Source organism: Gymnoscopelus microlampas (assembly GCF_963454915.1).
Source record: "Gymnoscopelus microlampas genome assembly, chromosome: 14".
Classification (NCBI taxonomy): domain Eukaryota; kingdom Metazoa; phylum Chordata; class Actinopteri; order Myctophiformes; family Myctophidae; genus Gymnoscopelus; species Gymnoscopelus microlampas.
The window spans coordinates 30,548,655-30,572,826 of record NC_139951.1 but is presented as its reverse complement, the minus strand read 5'-3'; the positions used below and the strand labels follow the sequence as shown (position 1 = coordinate 30,572,826).

General features: G+C 43.6%; 1 protein-coding gene across 1 annotated transcript in view; it reads left to right on the top strand.

The window, feature by feature from the left end:
* Window positions 1–24,172, top strand: part of LOC311059913 (vesicle-fusing ATPase-like) — a 30,172-nt gene extending 6,000 nt beyond the window's left edge. Inside the window, exons 5-21 of the mRNA XM_084078030.1 lie at window positions 1,625–1,791; window positions 2,020–2,127; window positions 2,598–2,673; window positions 3,398–3,553; window positions 6,236–6,435; window positions 9,445–9,610; window positions 9,815–9,889; window positions 10,242–10,429; window positions 11,918–12,013; window positions 12,515–12,671; window positions 13,106–13,239; window positions 14,681–14,747; window positions 16,181–16,260; window positions 17,478–17,612; window positions 18,163–18,276; window positions 20,818–20,873; window positions 22,877–24,172. Coding sequence (XP_083934156.1) covers window positions 1,625–1,791; window positions 2,020–2,127; window positions 2,598–2,673; window positions 3,398–3,553; window positions 6,236–6,435; window positions 9,445–9,610; window positions 9,815–9,889; window positions 10,242–10,429; window positions 11,918–12,013; window positions 12,515–12,671; window positions 13,106–13,239; window positions 14,681–14,747; window positions 16,181–16,260; window positions 17,478–17,612; window positions 18,163–18,276; window positions 20,818–20,873; window positions 22,877–22,907 — 2,006 coding nt within the window. The 3' untranslated portion in view covers window positions 22,908–24,172. The remainder of the gene's footprint in view (window positions 1–1,624; window positions 1,792–2,019; window positions 2,128–2,597; window positions 2,674–3,397; window positions 3,554–6,235; window positions 6,436–9,444; window positions 9,611–9,814; window positions 9,890–10,241; window positions 10,430–11,917; window positions 12,014–12,514; window positions 12,672–13,105; window positions 13,240–14,680; window positions 14,748–16,180; window positions 16,261–17,477; window positions 17,613–18,162; window positions 18,277–20,817; window positions 20,874–22,876) is intronic.

Below are 24,172 nucleotides of genomic sequence, written 5' to 3'. Positions count from 1 at the left end.
CAGGTGTCATTTAGAGGTCTTCTTTTGTTGCTCTAGCTAATTTGTCTGGTTTCCAGGCTAGAATTGTGCCATGTACAAGCCAGCATTAGCCTGCAAACATAACACAGCTCAGACTTCATCACTTGTAGAAGAAGTCATGCAGGCAAACTGCATGCTACTTCAAAAGCCACAGGGTTTATCTCACTTACGGAATGAACATTAGTGGTGAATTAGCCGTACCCCACCGACTGGTTATCCAGATGGCTTGTGCATATCTGTTGCTAGATGTGATCTCTCTCTCTCTCTCTGTTGTGTTGACTACAGGTTTGGCTATCCTGCAGGTTATTAATGACACACTCATGTGGGGGTGTTAGCCATTACTTAAATGTTGCGGGGGGGGGGGGGGGGGTGGACACGATTGATCCAGCAGTGGGACGAATGGTATAATTATGCCACTGCCTGGTGACACTGCACATCTTTCTTAAAGATTGGCCAGGGGAAGAGAAAGCCTTTTCTTTCATATAACACTTAGCACACCCCCCCACACACACACCACCACCCCATTATATAATGTCAAGACAAAGGGATAAATGTACATGCAATCCAGAATGTCTTCATGGTAGCTTAAATCATCATTGATGAAGACTGAAATATGCCTCTTATTTGAATATCCAGCTAAACGCGTATGTATGCCGATTAACAGATCGGTGTTTCAGTTATCATTTGTGCTGTTCTAAGCATTTCATATGAGTGTCAGAACATAAAACAACCCCAGACTGCCATGAGACACTAATGGCTCATTTCCATAATAGACGTTGAGTCTGTATCATTGGCTGTCTGAACGCGGAGCACAGTGTATGAAGACAGACAGGCTTTTAGAGGAGCAACGTTTACCAGAGTTCTTCTAATCAAACTCTGCAGCCCGCTACTTAGTACACTTCTGTCTCTGGCATGAAAAGCCCCACCAACAGCTCCACTTGTTTATACATATCCCAATTAGAGACTCATTTTAGTTATCAGTGTTGTTTGAAATCATTTCAACACCTGGAGTCACATCGTGGAAGTGAACAGTAATTATACCAACAGGCTAACGAGACAATCAGTTCTTTGGAAAGCCATGCCAAATGTACTAATGAGATTAGTACAAGCTGTGCGATAGGATTCTATTAAAACATACTGTAAAAACAGCAGAGATTTTATAGATTATGAGGAGATTTGCAAGCCATTTTATAGACTGAGATTGTATTGCAGCGACGTGCACACAAACCTTTTGTTGAAATTGTATATACACTGTTGAACCAGGCGAGCAGATGCTTGGCAGCACTGTGGTGTAGAAAATGGGTGTAAATTCATAAAGGATGAACTCAATCTGCCAGGTTTTGACCATGTTTATCCTCATGTTAGTAATGTGCACCACTGTAAAAGTGACTTAAGCTTTCTCAGAAGTTCCTGAATCATGGTAAACTGAGAAACTGGCACTGGAAAATAGTTTCTATGGATAACAAGTTCAGTATACTTTGTTTTGTTGTTGCTGTTTTTCTGGTGGCTTAGCACCAGTTTAGGTCCAGAAATGATCCAAGTAGAGAAGGATTGCTGTTGCCTAACTAGAACAAGTTCTCTATTCATTGCCTCTTCCACTTTGCAGTGACAAACTACAAGTTTGACAAGTCCAGACATTGTGTGGGCACCATGATGGTGGAGGTTGACTTCCTGCAGAAGAAGAGCATAGACAGCAACCCCTATGACTCCGACATGATGGCCGCTGAATTCATACAGCACTTCAATAACCAGGCCTTCAGCACTGGCCAGCAGGTACTGGGTACTACTGGGGAAGTCTACCACTAAAACATCTCAATGGCTTGCAAAAGCCTCTTTTCAAGATCAAGCTGTTTGTTATACTGTGTTAAAATGCTTCAATTTGGATGATCCTAGATTTACAGATTGTGTGCATTGTGTAGCTCTTAAATGGATTAATGTAATCCTTGCTATTCTTTATCTCCTAATGATTTTGTTGTTTATACTTGTTCTGTTTGATTGTAGTTCGTGTTTAGTTTCTGTGATAAGCTGTTTGGCTTGGTGATAAAGGACATCGAGGCACTTGACCCCAGCATCCTCAAGGAAGTGAATGCCTCCAGCAAGAAAAACAAGGTACCAGGAGACTACTCCTCTCCTCCCATGACGTACATATACACCTTGTGACCACAAGGTGCCAGGAGACTACTCTCCTCCTCCCATGATACACACATACCTTGTACATATAAGGTACCAGGAGACCAGTCTCCTCCCATGATGTACACACACACTCACATTGTCAGGCCTATTTATAGTACGGAAGTAATTAGCAGTCCTCAAGGAAATGGTCTCAAAATACTTACCTTGCTAATTAATTTCACTATATCATTTCAGATGCACTGCTTTAATACAATCATACAAGCACACAGAAAATCCTCTGAGCATGCAGGCAGGCTCTATTAGCTGAATGGTAAAAAAAAAAAATCAGCACTTGCACAGGAAACCGGGTTCAAATCCGGGGTAGAAGAGGAAATGTACATAGTGCAGCTTTAATAAAAAACTATAATTTCCTGTTCTAATCCATGTTTGGATTTTGTCTGTTTCAGATTGCAATTGGTTTGTTGCTGGGCAACAGCCAGGTGGTTTTCGAGAAGGCTGAGAGCTCGTCGCTAAACCTGGTTGGTGAGTGTCCAGGCGAACACAGCACGTCACGATTGGATGTTCACACATCAAGAAATGAAATTACTTGGGTTAGAGAGTTATTCATGTGCAAAAATATGAATCAATTTAAATTGAGCACATTTCCAAGTGGTCTGTAATACTTGAACCCACATTGGCAGGCTAATCTAACTAACTTTCCTCCGTTAGTGTATGTGTAAAGCTGATCCCATTAGATATGACAGGATGAGCCGCCTCCATGGAATGATAATAACGTGGGATAGAGAGCAGTTGTAAACCCATTAGGCCTGGCACCTGCTTAACGAAGCAAGGAAAGTGTTTCTACAGTGCAAGGCTATACAACATAGCCCTGCTGATATCAGCTTTGACAGTTCCTTCTGCTGACTGGGTTTTTTCATAATAAAACCACAAGGGGGCAGCATGCAACTACATTTAGCTAATCCTCCACTTCTCTTCATGTCACAGTATAGCAGTATACAGTACATAAATATATAATGTCCTCTTGACATACATGTTTTGTAACATGTTTTGTTTAAACGTGAAACCGTTTGATATGTAATTGCACAATGTTTCTTCTCATAAAAGAGAAAAACAGAAGGCGTACAATGCAGAAAAGAAAAACTGAAAATAAATGCATGTATTCATGTTTCATTGTTCTGTTTGACATTGACCTGACATTGACATCTGACTCTTTTTTTAATGTTATTGTTTTCGTGTTCCCCCTCAGGGAAGGCTAAGACCAGGGAATCTCGTCAGTCCATCATCAACCCAGACTGGAACTTTGAGCGGATGGGAATCGGAGGCCTCGACAAGGAATTCTCTGATATCTTCCGCCGAGCCTTTGCCTCCAGAGTGTTCCCTACAGATATTGTGGAACAGATGGGTGAGCTAGATTCTGTCTGTTTTAAGGACATTTCATGCTTTATACAGAGAGTACAGTGGAGAGATACAGCACTAGAGAGAGGAGGTGTCGAGGTGACACTATGAAATAGGACCTGAGCCGGATTCAAACACAGTTATTTTATTTATACAGGAAAAGTTGACAGAGCTTGAATGCAGCAATGCCCTGCTTCAAACCAGTACAGTAACACACGCCTGGAAGCTGGTTAGTGCAGGCTTCAACTGCCGGCCATTGGAGTTGATGGGATGTCAAGTGCCTTGCTCTTGGGCATTTTGACGGTTGTTGTTGTTATTCTAACTGGCAGGTTTGCAGACACAAGTCACCCACAACAAAATACCCACAACTGAAGCATGCTGCCACCTATTCCTGGAAGCTTGTGTTTCAGCACGCAATTTAGGTTTGGACAGGACCGGGTTGACAAGTGAGCGTTGGAGGGGATTAGTATGAGCTGCCAAAACCAATCAGTCAATCAGATCTTCTGGAACCAGATGAAATAAACAGGAGTCGATGGAGTGCTCATCTAGTGCCCGAATCCCTAAATCAATATTACGACACGCACGACTTTGAATTATACCGTTTGAGAAAGCCGTCATTGTTTGAATCAGCGGAACCCAAGGGTAAACTACTGACTGTGAACAGATACAGTGTCCTCCTTGAGATTCTTCTCCAGTTCGTCAGCTGTCAGCAGATGACTTATGACACGGTCATCCCCCTCCCCACTGCCCCCCTCCTCCGCCCTCTTCGTCTATGGGCTGAACGATCCCTACACCCACTCATAAATAGCTCTTTGACAGCTCCTAGATTACCATTCTGACTCACTTTGCTAAAGGACAGCAGCTTATATGAACCCCCCGCCTAGGATATGACACAGCCCTGACGGCCCATGACACCCTGTCACATATCCTACTGCACCCATGTCTCTAATTGAATAAACACCACACTGACCTCAAATCCCTAAAGATAATGGGTTTCTAATGGGAGGACTGATTAGAAATTGTCCTCAGTTGTTTAATTTCCGGTCATGGCACCAGTATGCATCAATGAAGTGTGTGTGTGTGTGTGTGTGTGTGTGTGTGTGTGTGTGTGTGTGTGTGTGTGTGTGTGTGTGTGTGTGTGTGTGTGTGTGTGTGTGTGTGTGTGTGTGTGTGTGTGTGTGTGTGTGTGTGTGTGTGTGTGTGTGTGAACAATCCCAAAGTCATTTATGCATCAGCGAAACCTGATATACACACTCTATCTCCATTCACACACCTTGCAGCCTGTGGTATCCAGCAGTGTGAAGTGGCCTTTAGCAGGTGTATGTGTGTGGCTGTGCGGTATGTGTGAGCTGGCCTTTAGCTTGTGTGTGTGAGAGAGAGAGAGTAGCTGTGCAGTGTGTGAGCTGGCCCCTGGCTATGTCCAGCTGGCTACTCTGTAATGAGATGGTGATTCCTGATAGAGGAGCCAGCTAAAGGTAAAGGTTGTAACTGGCCAGTGACGAGACGAGAGAGCGCAGTGTTGACAGACAAAATCTCACATAGGACAGAGGTGTGTGTGTGTGTGTGCAAGAGTTGGGAGTTGTGATTTGAGTAATTGGTGTGTACAAAAATGCATTTCAACAACCTGATTTAAAATTGTAGTTACTGTTCGTAACTTTTTATAATTTGTATTATATTTTCACATTTATCCCTCTTGTCTTGTCTTTAATATTCTCATTTATCTATATTTATGCTTTTAACCGCTTCCTGTAATGTTTTTCTATGGATGGTTCTGCCGGAGGCTAGCCTACAAGAGAGTGGGTCTGAAACTGATTGTCTTTTTCAGGTCTTTAGTAAATAATAAAGGTTTATTGTTATTTGAGTGAGCTTTTGTGTGTATGGTTGGGAGAGAGTGAGAGACCAAGGTAGACTGTGTGTGTGTATGTGAGAGGGAGTGATGGGTGCTTTGCACTTTCACCTTGTCTGCCCTTTGCTCCTATAAAGGTGGAGCAAGCACAAGGCCAAACCTTCTATCCTCTAACCCACCCCCACCCACCACTCTACCTGGGTAGACCCCCCCCACCACTACTACCTCGCTGTCTCTCTCACTCCCCCACCTGTCATCCTGGCTGCCTTCCCTTCTGCGGCCCCAAATGGCAGCTCAGATGGTTATCTGAGGCCTCTCGCAATTAGTCTAGGCTAAATGTCATTAAACAGGTGCAATAAGCCATTAAAGGAGCCATGCTGTCCAGACCTGGTGGACTGAAGCACTGTGACCACTCTGTCATTCTCCAGACGTGGTCTTTATGGAGCAGAAATATGTTGGGGAAGTGATGGCTCGCTATAATGAGAGCTGTTGGAACCAGTTTACTCCCCGTTTGGAGAGTTTGTCATGTTTACGAGGAATGAAGCTAATGGTTCAGATGGTGTCTGGTGATCCCGTCTTCCGTCTGTGTGGTGATATGGGCTTGTTCAGTTCCAAAGCACACCAAGAGACATTAATATACCACACAGTGTTGCACAACACAGTTGGCCCTGAGGAGAATATTTGATCCTAAACATATTACCGTATGTTATATTTTAATTAAATAATGTTCTAGTTTGGCGTTTTACATACACAAGGGTTCTTGTCGACTTCCATGTGGAAAAGTCTTAAGAAAGAGAGGTTCCTGTTCAGTTTTATAGCCCTGGCTGTGTATGTCATCTCCAGGCTGTAAGCACGTGAAGGGGATTCTGTTGTATGGACCCCCAGGCTGTGGTAAGACTCTGATGGCACGCCAGATAGGCAAGATGCTCAACGCCCGCGAGCCAAAGATCGTCAACGGGCCTGAGATCCTCAACAAATACGTGGGAGAGTCCGAGGCCAACATCAGAAAACTGTTTGCAGATGCAGAGGATGAGCAGAAGAGGGTGAGACCTGTCACACAGAAGCGCACACACACACACACACACACACACACACACACACACACACACACACACACACACACACACACACACACACACACACACACACACACACACACACACACACACACACACACACTAGCAGCACTGATGATAGTCGAGGACTGAAACGTTTGCTGCTTTATAAACTTTTTTTTGCACTTAAGCACTGTTGGAAACAGATGTCTTAAATTAAAGACAACTTTTTTGCAACTTTTTTGCATTGATCTCAGTGTGTGGACAGTTTTTTGAGGGTTTCTAGGAACACTGGTGTGCGGGTATCTCCACTGCTGACCACACACACACTCGCATTTCATTCAACAATGATTTTGTCCCCCACAGCAATACGACCGCCACCGCTGAGAATATGTGAAATTAAAAAGCACTACTTAGGCGCCATTTTTATGTTGTTGTAAAAAACGTCTACTATTGTCATCGTAAAATTGAATGAGATTAGTGTTGCCGCCTGCTCGAGAAGCCAAATCACAGCCAGATGAAACCAAAACGGAACAAGAAAAAGACGAAAGATTCCTATTCTACCACAACTACATAGAAATTACAGGCAAAATCCATACACACCGCACACAGTTGAGTGAGTGAGCGAGCGATATGTTTTACAGTGTTTTTTTCTTTCCAGATACATTAGGTAGTAGGTACAGTCCTGTGCCTTTGCTGAACTTTGGCAATTATGAACGTATCAGATGAAAAGTCAAAGCGAGTAGGAGTTTGTTCACAGCCTGTTCCTAGCACTGGTCAATATTCTCCCACTCCGCCTGTGTATCCCTGATAAGCATCGCCTCTATCCAAACAGAGAAGGCTAATTTCTGCAGGAGTGGAGAGATCTGCCCTTTAGCCAGACGTGGTTATAATAACTTGAGGTAAAGTTCTGGCTTTTGTGTCTTAGTGCGCGTTAATGTGCAAGCACAGGTGTAAGTTTGTGTGTGTGTGCAAGCAAGCATATAAACGTGCGTGCACACAGACATAACGGCACGTATAGTAAAGTGTGTGTGTGTGTGTGTGTGGAGAGGGGGTCTGAGGATAGGTCAAAGATAACCTGGCCTCTCATTAGGTGGTGAAGAGTGATGCCTGATTTATACATAGGTGCACGCCGGTGTCTCGCTTTTGGAGCTTGTAGATCGGCTATTTTCGGTGCGAGACAAAATGAATGCGCAAAGTCGTCGCAAGCGTCCCACCATCCAAACCCGACCTTCACTGTCTCACCTCACCTCCCCTTTTTGTCCACACACACACACACACACACACACACACACACACACACACACACACACACACACACACACACACACACACACACACACACACACACACACACACACACACACATCCAGCAAGTAATAAGGCCAGGTCCACAGCTGTTTTAAATGCTAGCTCTACAGACTGACAGGGCCATAGATGGACAGATAACTTCCCACCTCTCTCAATCTTCCATCTGTCTTTCCACTCCTGAGGGTGGCACAGTGTTCTAGAGCATGGGACCCTCAAACAGCCATAGCCCCTGGCTCGATAAGCTGTGAGCTTGTAGATCTGCTATAAATAAATATTTGTTAATGTTGGAAGATCTTTGAACATTTTCGACAATAATAACATGTCCAAAATAGGGAAACTGGCACCCTAATGGGTAACACTTTACTGAAAGGTCGGGTCTATAATGCATTATTATCACATTTATCATGCATTATAATGCACTCGTTATAAATGTTTATAATCATGTATACAACGTTTATGATATATTATAAGTAGTGTTGGAAATAATGCATTATACGCTCAGTGGAACAGCACATTATAACTACCTTAACTTAGTCAGTTATAAAGTGTCTTTGTTGGAAGTTGTTATGCATAATTATAAATATTTATAACGAGTGTTATGAAGCATTATAAGTGCATTATGATGCATTATAATGCATTGTAAATGTGATTATAATGCATTATAAAACCGACCTTTAACTAAAGTGTTACCCAGTAAGGTTATGAGTTGAATTTTAATTGGACAAAAAATAATAAATAAATACATAGAAGTTGTGTTACAACGAGTTGGACTGGTTTAGCAGCCGTATAGAGTACAGAAGTCCTGACGCCACTCGTCCATCCCCTGGTTCGTAAAGTAATTTCGCTATGGAGAATAACATTGGGTCATCTTAGAATCGTCTCATATAAGAATTGTGGTCCAAAAATAAACAAACTGTCTCTGCGATATTGTCAGGGAGGTGGCTCTGTATCGTTTATGATAGTCAGTCACTCATATTTGAAACAGTCTGTTTCTGGCGAAAATGTAACTAATTCGTCGGAAGTAACATTAGCGTTTTCTCACCGTCAGTTGATGGTTCATATCCATAAGAGTAAAAACGCCCCCGTTTGGTTGAGAATTTGGGGGTGATGTACGCATTCTTCCCATTGGCCCTGATTGCTCCCACACTGGTGGGGTTGTCACTAATACTGATATCCCCAATGTGGAGAAGCAGGTTTTAAATGGCGGAAATAATTACCCTTCTTCTGTTCACGGACAGCCGTGGCCTCTCCCGCTATGCCAAGACTGGGTCTCTCAGGCACGCAGGGAGATGTTTCATTTTCATCCGGAATGCCTGGCTCGGTGGGATTGGCCTGTGAGAGGTCTAATCTGAATGTAGTGGGGCTTCCCCACAATGTGATTGCCGCTATTCAGTGTGCAAGGGCCCCATCAACCAGGACCCTTTATGACTGTAAGTGGCGTGAAGCACAGAAGAGGTGTGCTTATTTTGAATGACGAGATATCGTACACCAGGGCCTTATATAATAAGTGGGTGAGCGGGGCACCCATGTGTCATAACGCGTGATATAGTGCTTCTGAGGATAATATAGGGAGCGTTTCCCATAGTGAGACACCTCACTCATATTATTAGAGAACCAGGGTTACAAAAGAAAAGTCTTAATTGTTATGTCTTTTGTTGATTTCCATCATTTTCTTGTGTGCCTTAGCTGGGCTCCAACAGCGGCCTTCACATCATCATCTTTGATGAGATTGACGCCATCTGCAAGCAGCGTGGCAGTATGGCCGGCAGTACGGGGGTCCATGACACTGTGGTCAACCAGCTACTCTCCAAGATAGATGGAGTGGAGCAGCTCAACAACATCCTGGTCATTGGTAATTATACATACTGTATAATGTGTGTGTGTGTGTGTGTGTGTGTGTGTGTAGTGTTCAATTTAACCATTTGAAAATGAATGTAGAAAATATTGGAGTCAGTAGTATCTGAGTTTGGGGAAAGCAGCTATCATACCTGATGATTTATCTTTTCACTTTCCTCTCCTCTCTCCATCCCTCTATCATTCTCCTTGTGTCCATCAGGAATGACTAACAGACCTGACCTGATAGACGAGGCGCTACTGAGACCTGGTCGATTGGAGGTGAAGATGGAGATAGGTAAGAAGCTGAGGGACGTGATGGTATAGAGGGACATGTTGCAGGGTCCAAATGCAAAATGTGGCATGTCTAGGCAGAGTGAAAGGGATCCCTTAAATACATTGTTATATCGCAGTCAGATTGATACAATTCAAAGACACAGCAATGAAAATGTTTCATGTTATTGTGATGCTCGTTGACTATGAGACAAATTCAAGAAATATGTGTCTTACGTCAGTTTGAAATGATTATAATTTCCTCTTCCCTCCCTAGAACTCCTTCTAGGTCATCTTGTGCAAAGAAAACAACACCACCACCACCACCACTTTGACACAAACATTGTAACGCACTTTCCTTTAACACTTCCTCCCAGGCCTGCCAGACGAGAAGGGTCGCCTCCAGATCCTCAACATCCACACAACCAAGATGCGCACGCACAACCTGCTGGCGGGCGACGTGAACATCGAGGAGCTGGCCACGGAGACCAAGAACTACAGCGGCGCTGAGCTGGAGGGCCTGGTCAGGGCTGCCCAGTCCACGGCCATGAACAGACACATCAAGGTCAGACTCTAAAATGAAAGATTCACATTGATCCACCTGCCAGGAGCAACTGTACACAGCAAAATCCATTTTTCAGAATTTAGTTTAACACTTGATGACTTCAGGTTGAGGCTCCCCCTCCTGTTATACACAAAACTGTATAGAGTGCATTTTAACCAATCTGGGAACCCATTCCCCTTTGTTTTTGCCTCTGGGGTGCGCATCCGTCTATGATAGAGAGCCCAGGTGCGTGTGTGTGTCCATTTAAGTGATTTATCAGGTGTGCAGGTTAAAATCCACAGGCAGTGGGGAGGTGGTCATTTCTTAAGCGTTCTTCTGACCACACACACACACACACACACACACACACACACACACACACACACACACACACACACACACACACACACACACACACACACACACACACTCATACACACACTCCTACACACACTCCTACACGCAAGCGAAGGGACCATATTAGAGGGTGTTGACATGTGACAGACACAGGCTTTACAGAGCGTTCCTTCTCTCTCCTCTGGTCCTTTCTGTCACATTGACATTCTGTTGAATGGAGTAGGAGTTCAAAGAGTTCATCTACTGACGGACTATTACTCATTCAGTTGGGCCGGATTTTAAAACCAGAAAATGTAGATGGGCCAGTCATTTTCAACAGCCTATATTTTATAGATAGAAGTAAAACAAGACGTCTAATAACAGTGTGGCTTTCATGTGGATCTCACACTTCATGTGGCCTGTTTATGACATATCTGTGACATATGACTCCCTATTTGAGCAAGGTTTCAGCCCGATCCAAGCTCTATTGACTTCCATTATTAAATTTAAGTTAAATATTAAAAAAATATAAAACGTGAAAAAGATTGGCCTACCATTGCAAATGGCAATACGTGAGTCTATTTCATAGACTAATTTACACCTGTAAACCTGTGATGTGACAAATAAATCTGACTCTGCTCGTAAGATGTCAATGCAATCTGAAGGCACTGATGAAGAGACTGTGAGTGATGTCAGTTAGTGAGCAACAAGAGTTTTTATTGAGTTAATATATGAAAAGCTCAATTTACATGTGTATGTTGATTCAGGATAGCTCCACACGTAGATGGACAGGAACGCCCACATCACATACGATTTTAGTGTGGGGCAAAAGGTTGTATCTAACTAGATCTGCCAAAGAGCTACAATGCTGAATAGTAACTGTTTTACGTTCTGCACAATGAATACGCTGATTTTATGAATGATAGAAACATTGCCAGTCAATCAAAATCCATTAGAAGGACAGGTCTCACTCCCCCTTCGGTAAGTTTTTAGTCTAGTAGTTTTCTTATTAAAGGAGATGAGACGATCATGAATAGTTAACGCTAACTGTAGGCTAGCTGTAATTACGTCCACAGGTACAACTATCTCGCCTCCTTAGCTGCCAGTTGAAGAGGCCCGGTCTACAGCAATGTCTTCAGTAGCTCATTTTATACCATTCTGTGTGTTTTGTAGGCAACTACCACAGTGGAGGTGGACATGGAGAAGGCAGAGAAGCTGCAAGTGGATAGAAACGACTTCCTGGCTTCACTGAACAACGACATCAAACCTGTAAGTTCTCTGTGTGTGTGTGTGTGTGTGTGTGTGTGTGTGTGTGTGTGTGTGTGTGTGTGTGTGTGTGTGTGTGTGTGTGTGTGTGTGTGTGTGTGTGTGTGTGTGTGTGTGTGTGTGTGTGTGTGAATTGTAAGTGTTGGATGTGCACGTGAATTGTATTCAATTCGTCAATTAAGTGGCTTACCAAAACATTAATTTATTCCCCACTAGGGTTGAAAATTTCTTTTAATAATTAAAAACATTCAATACCTTTTGGGCCTTTATCTAATTCACTGTTTCTCAACGCCAGGTCAGAAGACCAAAAGGGGTCCAAATGTACCCTTTTGGGTCAGTAACTCTTAGAGTGTACATTGGTACGGTTGACCGTACAATTGGAACGTAAAGGTCCATTTGGTTCGAATTGTACGGTTGCCAACCATACAAATATGCACTCTCGGTTAAATGAGGATTTTACAGTGCAGATTGGGGTCCGAGTGATACTTTTTTTTATTGCTCCAGGCATTCGGTACGAACCAGGAGGATTATGCCAGTTACATCATGAACGGAATCATCCGATGGGGAGACCCAGTGTCTGCAGTGCTGGACGACGGAGTGCTGCTGGTGCAGCAGACTAAGAACAGCGACCGCACACCACTTGTCTCAGTACTGCTGGAGGGTAGGACACACACGCACACACACACACACACACACACACACACACACACACACACACACACACACACACACACACACACACACACACACACACACACACACACACACACACAAATGTTTGTATTGCTATACCTGTGAGGACATAACAATGTTAGGATGCCATTGAAAAATGCTGAAAATAGTCAAAACATTTACATGCAGAAAAGTCAAATCAATAAATACAAATAAAATGTCCAACATCCGACACCTAAACGAGCAAAAAAACATGGGGTGCTGTAAATAGAACCTCAACTAATTGATGATTATAATTAGGTACAGCTGCTATTCAACCATTTCTTCATATTCCATAAACCCTATCACAAAAATCACTTTCAGCGATTACAGTCATCAATTTGACCATTGTGGAATTACATGTGTCCCTTGTATTTCTACTAGGTCCTCCTAACAGTGGGAAGACGGCCCTGGCCGCCAAGATCTCTGAAGACTCGGAGTTCCCTTTCATCAAGATCTGCTCTCCAGACAAGATGATAGGACACTCAGAGATCGCCAAATGTCAGGCCATCAAAAAGGTGATGCCCAGGCGCCTGCTGACGTTTCTGTGGTTAAAACGTGCACCTCCAATCCTCACATTTATTTACCCACATTGTAAAATCCTCTCTTAATTGAAATGAGGCTGTAAAATGTACCCTTATGATGTATAACACTGAGGATTTACTATCACTCTTTATTGTGTAGTTTCAGCTGTTTATATTTTTGGTACAGATGTATATTTGTGATGCAGTCTGTGACTTCCAAAAGGAGTGTTGGAGCAATGTACCACTTGTTAAAGGGATAGTTCACCCAAAAATTGATTAGTCACCCCATGGAGATTTTTTTGTTTTTGTTGCATTCCTAAGCCATTAATTTGATGACCAGCAGACGGTTGGGCAGCGGTTCCGGTAGGAGACACAAAGGACACTCTTTGTGTCTCCTACCGGAACTGCTGCCGGTCATCAAATTATTATTATCCATGAATTCAAGTCTCCATGGGGTGACTAATCGATAGAGCAAAAGTCATTTTGGGGGTGAACTATCCCTTTTAAAGTAGCTATTAATTTGTTTGTCTATTTATTAGCTGCAACTATTTGCAGTCTTAAAGGAGTAGTTCATACAAAAAAGTACTTATTTTTTATTAATTACACACCCCATGAAGCCTTGAATTCATGGAGATTCTTTTTTCACATTCCTGAGCTAATAATTTGATGACCGGATGGCTGGTTAGTAGGATACTCCGCTCGTCATCAAATTATTAGCTCAGGAATGCGACAAAAAAAATCTCCATGAATTCAAGGCTTCATGGGGTATGTAATTGATAGAAAATAATATTTTTTTTGGGTGAACTACTGCGGTAGATCCCTGATAAACTGATAAACATTTGCCTGTATTTGGTTTGTTGAAATAGTAATGGCATGCATACTGTATATATTGATTTACCTCTGGCTCCAAAAATATATTATTTTATGCGGAAAATCCTTGATATTCCAATGTAAGTCAATGGGCAAGCTGTCAAAATCAAGGCAGTTTTCTAACATAGGGTGGCGGAGCTTAGCAAATGGTCTCTTCATTTTTTGTGTGACGTTGCATTTGGCTTATGGAAGAATTGTTTCGTCCCGATTGTTATTTCACATATTGTGACATTTATTGAAGGGACAGCAAAGTATTCAGCTGTAGATTGACAGTTGCTCTGCCTTTGTTGGCCTACGTTCTATTGAACACCCAAAATATTTCAGTTTGTTCAAGAAAAATGAAGTCTAAGAAAACCCATGTATGGACATTCGGAGTGGGTCAATTTAGCAGGAAGCCTGTTTAAAGACCAAATTCCCAAACTGCTATTTAAGTGACTCTCACTTTAATGACAGAACAATGGTTTTAGTAGTTTATGATCATGCAGATGAATGCTTACCACACACGCACATTCCCCAATGTTTTTCTCTGTCCCTGACCTGTATTTATGTCTCCTGTTCGTGACAGATATTTGAAGATGCCTATAAGTCCCAGCTGAGCTGTGTTGTGGTGGATGACATTGAGCGATTGTTGGGTAAGGCCCTTGTTTTTTGTGGTACGCAGCTGCGGGAATATGACCATGGAGAGGAGAGGGCTCCATCTTTATAGAAACTAACATCATATTATTTTGCGACTAAGGGTGCTTCATATCCATGTCAGTTAAAAACACCTGTGGGTAAAGCATAGAAACGAGAACATTTGCACTTAATACTTAATACTCAATGTGCCTGATTCACTAAGCTGTTCGTAAATAGTGCCTAAATAAAGTGACTAAAGGGGTGCGTATTTTTGATAAGCGCAATCTCACGTGCGACTCACCAAACGCTGTGTACAGCCTTTATTTATGTGTATCGCGGGAGTAACAAATGTTTGCCTGACAGTCACAAGCACGCTCCCGTGTAGATCATCCAGGCCCCATTTAACACCATAAAAGGCAACCGGGTACTCCAACGTCAGACCATAAACGTCATCACGCTTCAAAATGGATAGTACATAATCTACAAACTTACAACACGGCGGGACACCGCATGACAACTTGTAGATCAGCGCAAGTGAACGTTAATAATGTAATAGCCAACTCTCACGTGTAATGAGATTAAGAAGTTTGTTTTCAAAGTTTAACCTCACGACCAAAGGCTAATACAACTTGGAATGGATATTATATAAGCCCTTTCTACTGAACAATTGCTCACTCACCTTTGCCGAGGTAAATGTAATCCGTCAACATCCGATAATGTTTATCAGAGCTTTATTGATTACTGAGGGGAATCTGTCCTTTGGATGAACTCTCCACTGTCCTACTCCTACATCATAAATGGAAATGGAGTAATGGACACAGCTAGATTTCATCCATACTGTATCCTCATCAAGGTAAGACTGCGTTCATGTGAAGGTCAATACTATAAATTAATAGCACATTGGAGTTGGCATGAAAGTCCAATAGGCGAAACTGTGGCCACACTTGCAAAAACGGCTAATAATTCAGCTCTAAATGCTGAACTAAAAAGAAATCAAAATCTTTGCGTCATGTCTATAATACGCATTCCAAGCAATAGATCGTTGACATCTTTTTTCTTTCTTTTTTATATGTGTTGACAAATGTTGGGCACATAAATATTTTATTTGAGGTTTGGCACTATTGTAATTGATTTTGCATGAAGAATAAGGCATTCTAATGACATACGCAAGCTTTGGTCCCATAAGTCATGCCTCCGAGCAGATGTGAGAAAAAGGCCCTCCTGCAAAACTCACTGACCTTTTTTTTTTAATGAATCAGACTACTAACGTTGGGAAGTTGCGTAAATTCCTTTACATTCAAAATATGGGCGTAAACAGCTTAGTGAATCGGGCCCAATGTAGATGTCAACAAGGAAGCAAGCAGTGCTGATCACGGATTTAGAATTATCATTCACCGATGGGGAAACAGTCTGACTGTACTGTGCCAACATCTTTGTATTGTATTTTCAGACTACGTGCCGATCGGCCCTCGTTTCTCCAACCTGGTCCTGCAAGCCCTGCTGGTTCTGCTGAAGAAACCTCCTCCAAAGGTAAATCCAGCAGATGATCATTTATATCTCCTTCATGTCTGCTGTGCTCACTGTAACGTTGCTGTTCAGGCGGAGGCAGAAAGAGGGCAGCAGACCTCCCTGATCTCCACAGCACAGCCTATTCCCAGGAGCTGTAAGGGGCTCTTTGGCTGCTGGCTGGCATGTGTGTGTGACTGTGTGTGAGTGTACGCTTATTAGCGAGTGTTTTGGTGTAGGCCTGTTGTCCTCCGACTTGAATGGTGGTGGTGGAGAGACCCATTTCTCCTGTGTGTGTGTGTGTGTGTGTGTGTGTGTGTGTGTGTGTGTGTGTGTGTGTGTGTGTGTGTGTGTGTGTGTGTGTGTGTGTGTGTGTGTGTGTGTGTGTGTGTGTGTGTGTGTGTGTGTGCGTGCGTGCGTGCGTGCGTGCGTGTGCGAGAGTCTGTTTTTAACCCCGTTCTGTTGTCACCAGGGTTTTGTGAATGAGAGCATAGCCCACTATATGGCTGTACGTGCATGAGAAGTGGCGCGGGGCCTGTTGTTGTACTGTGTGTGTGGGGTGGGGGGGGGGGGTGTTGAATGCCTGGCTGCAGTGCTCCTCTGAGGTTGTAAAGCGCTGGACCCAGCAGGGTGCCCGGGGCCGGGGGAGGCCAGGGGGACCAGCAGGAGAATGGGCTCTGTGAGAGAGCCGGGACCTGGCAGCACCACCGCCTGTGTGGCACCTCATCTGCATGCAGCAGCACAACCCCCCGCGCCATGGGGGGGCAGCCGGACGCCATAATCCCCCTCACTCCTCTCTGCCTCTTCTCTGCCTCTTCTCTGCCTCTTCTCTTCTCTTCTGGCAACTTCTCCTGTAAGGACTGCAACCGTTGCTCCAAGAACTCACCCAGTGTCTCTTAAAATTCAGTGTCAAGATAATTCTAATTTTCCTTCCACATTGTTGTCTGTTTCAACTCTCTCTCTCGCTCACTCTCGCTTTCTCTCTCTCTCTCTCTCTCCCCCCCTCTCTCTCTCTGTTGCTGTCAGTCTGTGTTATTCTGAAGTCTGAGTTCATTAAATAAAGGCACTTATACAACATGGTACATTGGTGAATGGTGGGAAGGGAACCGTATTGAATGACACGTGGTTCCAACTTTCCAACTTGACCAGTCACAGCCACAGGTAAAACACAACAGTGTTGAGTCATCACATATTTAACCTGTCTGTGTGTGTGTGTGTGTGTGTGTGTATGTTTCCTCCAGGGTCGTAAGCTGCTTATCATTGGTACCACCAGTCGTAAGGACGTCCTGCAGGAGATGGAGATGCTGGATGCCTTCAGCACCACCATCCACATTCCCAACATCTCCAGAGGAGAGCAGCTGGTAGAAGCCCTGGAGGTGAGGTGACACACACACACACACACACACACACACACACACACACACACACACACACACACACTGTCACATACACATGGACACTGGGATAGGTAGGTAGGTGCGTGAAAAATCTGACAGGCGGATCGACAAGCGGGCGCACTCCTGATAAACTGACGCATTGGTGCTAGTTTCACGTATACGCCCCGGCCGCTACACCAGCTGTATTGGGGTCAGCTTTGTTTTTACGTGAAGCGCAGGACGATGACACAGCTGATGCAGGGTGTAGATCGCCTGCCGTTTACTCGCGGATTGATTGTGTGTCTGTGTACCGCGCAGATCCAAACGAGTGTCACTCCCCTTCTGAAAAGTCTCTCTCTCACACACACACACACACACACACACACACACACACACACACACACACACACACACACACACACACACACACACACACACACACACACACAGATTATGCAGCCACACACCATGCATAAACCAGGCATTATTTGGCTCTCACTAACATTTTGCTAACATGTTCTTGTCTCTTGTGTGTCTCTGCTCCCTACAGCTGCTGGGCAGCTTCCAAGAGAAGGAGAGGGCCTGCATTGCCAAGGCTGTCAAGGGCCAGGGGCTCTGGATTGGAATTAAGAAGCTTCTCATGCTCATTGAAATGGCTGTACAGGTAAAAGAAAGAGAGAGAGAGAGAGAGAGAGAGAGAGAGAGAGCGAAAGACACACACATGGTGTTACACAGTAATATCCGGAGTGTTAATTTAACTCTGGGAGTATAAATATGGACTCGTTCACAGTCAGAGTTGAATTAACATTCCAGAATTGGCTGTGTAGTGAAGTGACAGTCGAGCCAACTTGTTGGGTGTTGTAGATAGGCTGTGCACCCAGTAGTTGGCAGCAAAGTGAGGCCCAAGGACAATAATCTATTCAAGTGCTTGTTCATGGTGTAAGGGGTTAAGACCCTTATCTCTGCAGCCATATGTGGCCTTTACTTGACCTAGGATTGAATGCTGTAGCAGTCTTCTTATATACTGTTATGTCTCCCTCCCAGCTTTCCTGCTTTCTGTGTAGAAAAAAATATTCAAAATGTTTTCCTGCACATAGGTTGTTCTTATGTTATTCAAACAACATCGCTGAGATAAAGAAATGTTCACAACATTCATGGTCTTATTCAGAACATCTGGAAAACCTGGCAGTAGGAATACAAAGTAATCTTGTTTGTGAGATTGTGAGAGGTCGTTGGTTTAGGCGACAATAGAGGTGACCAATCAGAGCGGATCTCTTGTGTATGCAGAAGAACTTGACTGTGTTTTCAACAAACTCTGTTAATTTTCTGACAACATCCAGTGGTTGCAATATACAAACAGTAGTTGAGGTCAAATGGAATTCATTTCAGAGAGTTTTCGTTTAGTATACAATATCCGAGCTGAAATATATCTCAATATATGTTTTGCTAAACATGTGTAACTGATTGTTTGTTTTTTATGTATTGTGCTGAAGCCAAACAAACTGCATTCACAAAGATCCGTACACACCCATGAAATGTATTCGAGCTACTATAGTATCTGAGGTCTGACAGTCAGCCAACCAGCCAGCCTGCCCTTCCTCTTTCTAGACATCTGGTCCAGCATTCTCGCCAGTCAACAGATTCTAACTCAGTCACAACAAACTGTCATCAATTAGCTCGAATGAAAAACAGTGTGGCTTTGGCCATGATTTGTGGAGTGAATCAGGGTCCAATACATTCATAGCTCAGAAAAACCATTATCGCCACAGCTCCCCCACCCCCAAGCTGTAAAGAGCAGGGATGTTACTCATGAGAACAGCCTTCCCATGGACCTTTAATGTTTTTACACTATAGTTCAGCTCAATATACTTTGGGCGCGTTCGAAAATACAGCACTGAGCGCACTGGCCAATACAAACTAATAGGCGAGTGTGCTCCGGTGCGTAATTTCCGAACGCACCCTTTAATTGCCTCAAGATTGCTACGGTATGATGGCAGACAGATATGGTTGGTGTCAAAAGGTAAAGCAAAGCCGTTGCTATGATAGAATCAGGATCAAAGCTGTGTGACTGCTACTGCTCTCCAGCATCTTTGCAGAGACGCTTTATGTATTAATCTGTGTACTGTAGATGGCATGTACAGTATATGTTTTAGAACCTGACATTCATGGCCAAACACAACAATATCTAGTTGACCGGATTGGGCCGTTTTTGCTCACTTAATCGCTGGGGTTTTGGTCGTGGTCGGATCCAAAAATATGTTTAGAGATACTGTGGTCGGCGATTTATCATTCACAGATTATATTAAGTTTGGGCTTCAGCTTTGGGAGCTCATGAGAAGGTATTCCCCTTTGACCAGTTAACAGGTTTCAACTTTCACGGCTTGGGTCAAATGGCCCAGGGTCAAACATGTACATATGATCGTCCAAAGATGCCTTGGTTCCCATCGCTGTGACTGTAAACTTTGAAATACTCACTGATGACAGGGGACAGCACAAATGCAGCCACAGCAGAAAGAGCTGAGCGCCATGCGTCTCGGTCTGGTGGTGGCTGGCTGGTGTTAATCTCGCAGCGCTGTGTAACTGTGGCGTGTTGATGATGTGTACGGCCTGTTTGTTGAGGCTGCATGATATGTAATTGCTGTGGTATGCGCTAATGCAGCCGTGTTCATCACCCACGCCCCCCCCCCCCCCCCACCCCCCTGTCGTCAGCCTCAAGAAGTATGAACCAAGTGTCTGCCGAGACATGCTGCACACCAGCCGCTCAGCACTGACTACACACACACACACACACACACACACACACACACACACACACACACACACACACACACACACACACACACACACACACACACACACACACACAACACCTCCCTCTCTCTCTCTTCACACTCCTTGTTTTATCTTTTTTCCTCTCATTCCGACGGTTCTTGACTGCTCTCATGTCTTAACTCCAGCGGCCACAGGCGATTCCCGACATAAGTTATTGCATAGGCTGCCATTAATTTCACTTCCCTTCTCCTCCTCCTTAAGCACTCCCCCCCTCCCCCCTCTCCCCGTGTCTTCAGACTGATGTGTGAACTCCGAGAACCCGGAACGCCACAACGTCAAATTACTCAGATATTTCTACTTCCTCTGTTTCTCTCCTGTGAACACCCATGTTTCTATTGTATAAAAACAACTGCTATGTCTTTTTGTCTTTCAGATGGATGCTGAATATAGAGTTAGCAAGTTCCTAAGCTTGTTGACAACTGAAGGAGGGTAAGTACCCTACTTTCCTTGATGTATGGTCGTCGGTGGAGCTCGTACCTCCATGCATTATTAAATCCACTCGCCTTCAAGTGCTTGGCTTCAATGTGGAACAGCGCAGATAACAACAAGAATTACACATATTTATGTAAACTACTCCCGCTACTCGGGGACCACGCAAGACGAGAACGATGCGAGTTGAGAATGCATTCCCCACCCGGTTATGCAATATCCGTTGTACCTGTTGTCAGAGTACTCGCTGTCCCCGTTGTTAGAGTTCCCAGTGCGGTACCTGTTACCAAAGTTATAAACGGTCATCGGCCTGCTCAGGGACGATGCTAGCCTGATTATCAGACTGAAGCTGCGTGGAGCTTCAGTCTGAAATTGGCTCCCGTGTCGGGGATTACAAGGGGGAGGGGATTAGAAATTCCCTTAACCAATCCTAAGGGATCCCCACGCCCACCTCCGCCTCTCATTGGACAACGCATTTTGTACCGAAGAAGTCTTAGGTTGACATTTACAACTCCAGACCAAGAGGAAGTCCACAAGAGAGTGGGTGGGGTCTGTGGTATGGAACCAGGCTAGGACGATGCAAGTTCAGAACTTGTACTTTTTGTCAGGGTATCCGTTGTACCAGTTCTCAGAGTACCCAGTGCGGTATCCACTACTATGACCAAGTGATTAAATATGCAGAAGCATCAGATCCCTGATGTTGTCAGAAACTGCTGATGTCTTGTTGATGACGTACATGGGCATATGTGAATGGAATAGTTATGGGCTGGAATGTTGTCTTTGTCTGCCATGAGGGAATTCACCCTCTCATTTGAGGCTAATGGTCATAAAACAGTATTTACTTTGACTTTCAATAAAGTACATTTAATATCAGATCATTTACTTAGGTACAGGTAATATCAGAAGTCTGTTACTCAAGTGGTATTCTAATGCAGGGTTTCTCAAAGTGGGTACTGTGGTGCCAGTCCAAGGGGGCTGTAGAATACTTTGATAATATACAATTGTTATCAATTGTTAAAAACATTTTTTTTTGTTATCAAACCTTTAAAACGTTGAGGAAAAAATGTTCTAATGGGTGACTTTATTAGTCATTTTCTAATAATAATAATTAATATAATAATAATTGTTTCCACTTAAGTTGTTTCGGGTTTTTTGCTTGATATAGTCCATATTTGCTCATACAGTACGTGGAATTCGTCCTCTACATTTACCCATCCTCCTAACTATTGGGAGCAGTGGCTGCCATTTATACACCTGGGGAGCTGTTATGCCTGATTTATACTTGGTTGCGCATTGTGTCTCGCACTGGAAATATCAGATCTACAAGCTGTAGAGCTGCCCACATTATCCAACCTTGGTCATGGTTGCATCAGCCCTCGCCTAGTCTATCTCACACAACAGTCCATCAGAAGAGCTACAAATACGTAAATAAAGCAGATGTCCCGCCTCAACCCCAATTCCGTTTCGCCTTTGCAGTCTCGTAAATAGGTCCTATAGAAGCCTTCAAACCAAATAACTCAATGCCTATATAGCTTTTCTGCTTAGCAGAAATGGAAATAAAAACAATATGTATTTTAAAGACGGAAATGACAAACAGATAGTAGCTTTCTGTCATAACTTTTGCGAGGCGGAGTTATGGACTCTCTGTAGCAATCGAAGATTGTGGAAGAGTTATCTGACGTGAGAGACCAGCCCTTGCCTAATGGGCTTGGGTTGTTATGCCTGCCCTCTGTTGGATAAGCTTGGTCAGTGACTAATGCCAGGGCTACGTAGTTCGAAACTTCTAAAGAACTTGTTTTGTTTTGACGATTTTGACAATCCAGATTAAAGCTTAATCTAATCCAATTGGATATCAAAGTGATCCCAATCCTGTTTTTGTTTTGAACTACCCAAAATGCAAATCTGATTCAATTGGATAGAGATTAAAAGTTTTGGACGATAATCTACTGTATATGTACATTATATACAGTACAGTATATATTTTTTCTCGTTGTTTCCCTCAGGCTGGGTTCTGATAAGCTTTTGGGGATCTAGACCCACGATGGAGCCGCATTGTAAAGCAGAGGCAGCCTCGGGGCTTGCCGGCTACCCACCCCCCAAACACAACTTTAACATGCTCGGCCTGCAACCACAACCGTGCATTCCAGGATCGGACAATTCAGCCACCAAAGGACTCATAATTTTAGAAGATGGTCACTATTGGACATGTTGGACAACCAGCAAGCAGGCACTATCTTATCTCCCATATGAGTTGACTATCTGCAATCGCATAAAAATAACAGTCATGAGGACAGACTGCCCGCTGTCTCTTGAAAGACGGAAAACTTCCAAGACACCTCACAGAGAAAACGGTCTTGCTCAGCAAAACCCGAGAGAATGGCGCTATAGAACTAGCACGTGGCGTTGTCCTAGAAAGAGGTCAGCTATACAGGTGCTTTCTGGCGGCCGCACGTCTCCTTCGCATTCCCGTCTCTTCCCACTTTGACTTGTCTTCTCACCTCAGTTGCCAAGGTGCGGATGCCTGTGAGTGGCTGGAAAGAGAGATTCCATCTCTCTTATGTACCCTACCCCCATCCCTGAGTCTGCTCTCTGTACCGCATGTGTCTGTGACCAACTATACTACTTCTACAACACTATGTGGACTGGACACACTAACATCAGCAGTGTTAGTTTAACTCTGAGAGTGTAAAAACGGACCAGTACAGGTTGTTTTCTTACACTGTCAAAGTTACATGAACACTCCAGATGTGTACTTTTTTTATGATGTGTACTATACAGTAAATTGAGAGAACTAAGCACCGTTTCTGGTCTCAGTGTATTGAATTTTATTTTTTATGTTTTTGCAGGTTTGTAATGTACATGTGCCGTTCTGAGCACTCCCCCGTGTTTTTTTTTAATGTATAAAAGCAGAATAGAGTGGAGTACAACATGCACGCATGCTGTTATATTTGATGATATTTGTGTGCACTTGGTCTCAATAATCATTCCAAGACTCTTACACATCCACCCACGGCTGGTCTTATTACCTAGGTGTGCTGTGCCAGTGAGATTTTCTTAACTGCTAAATTAATAATACTAATGAGAATGCAAATTGTAGTATATTTACTACTTATTTAAAATAAGTGTTCACTATTTTTCTTTTGTTAGAAGGGAATCCACCTCACACAATATTACTGTTGGTTTCTGTGAAGGATATCTGGACTGGAGTTGTCTTTTGTGCCTTGGCATGCTGTTGAAAACTGTACTGTAAAAGATTATAATAATAAAGAAGAAAACTTTGTACTGTGTATTTTGAAGAA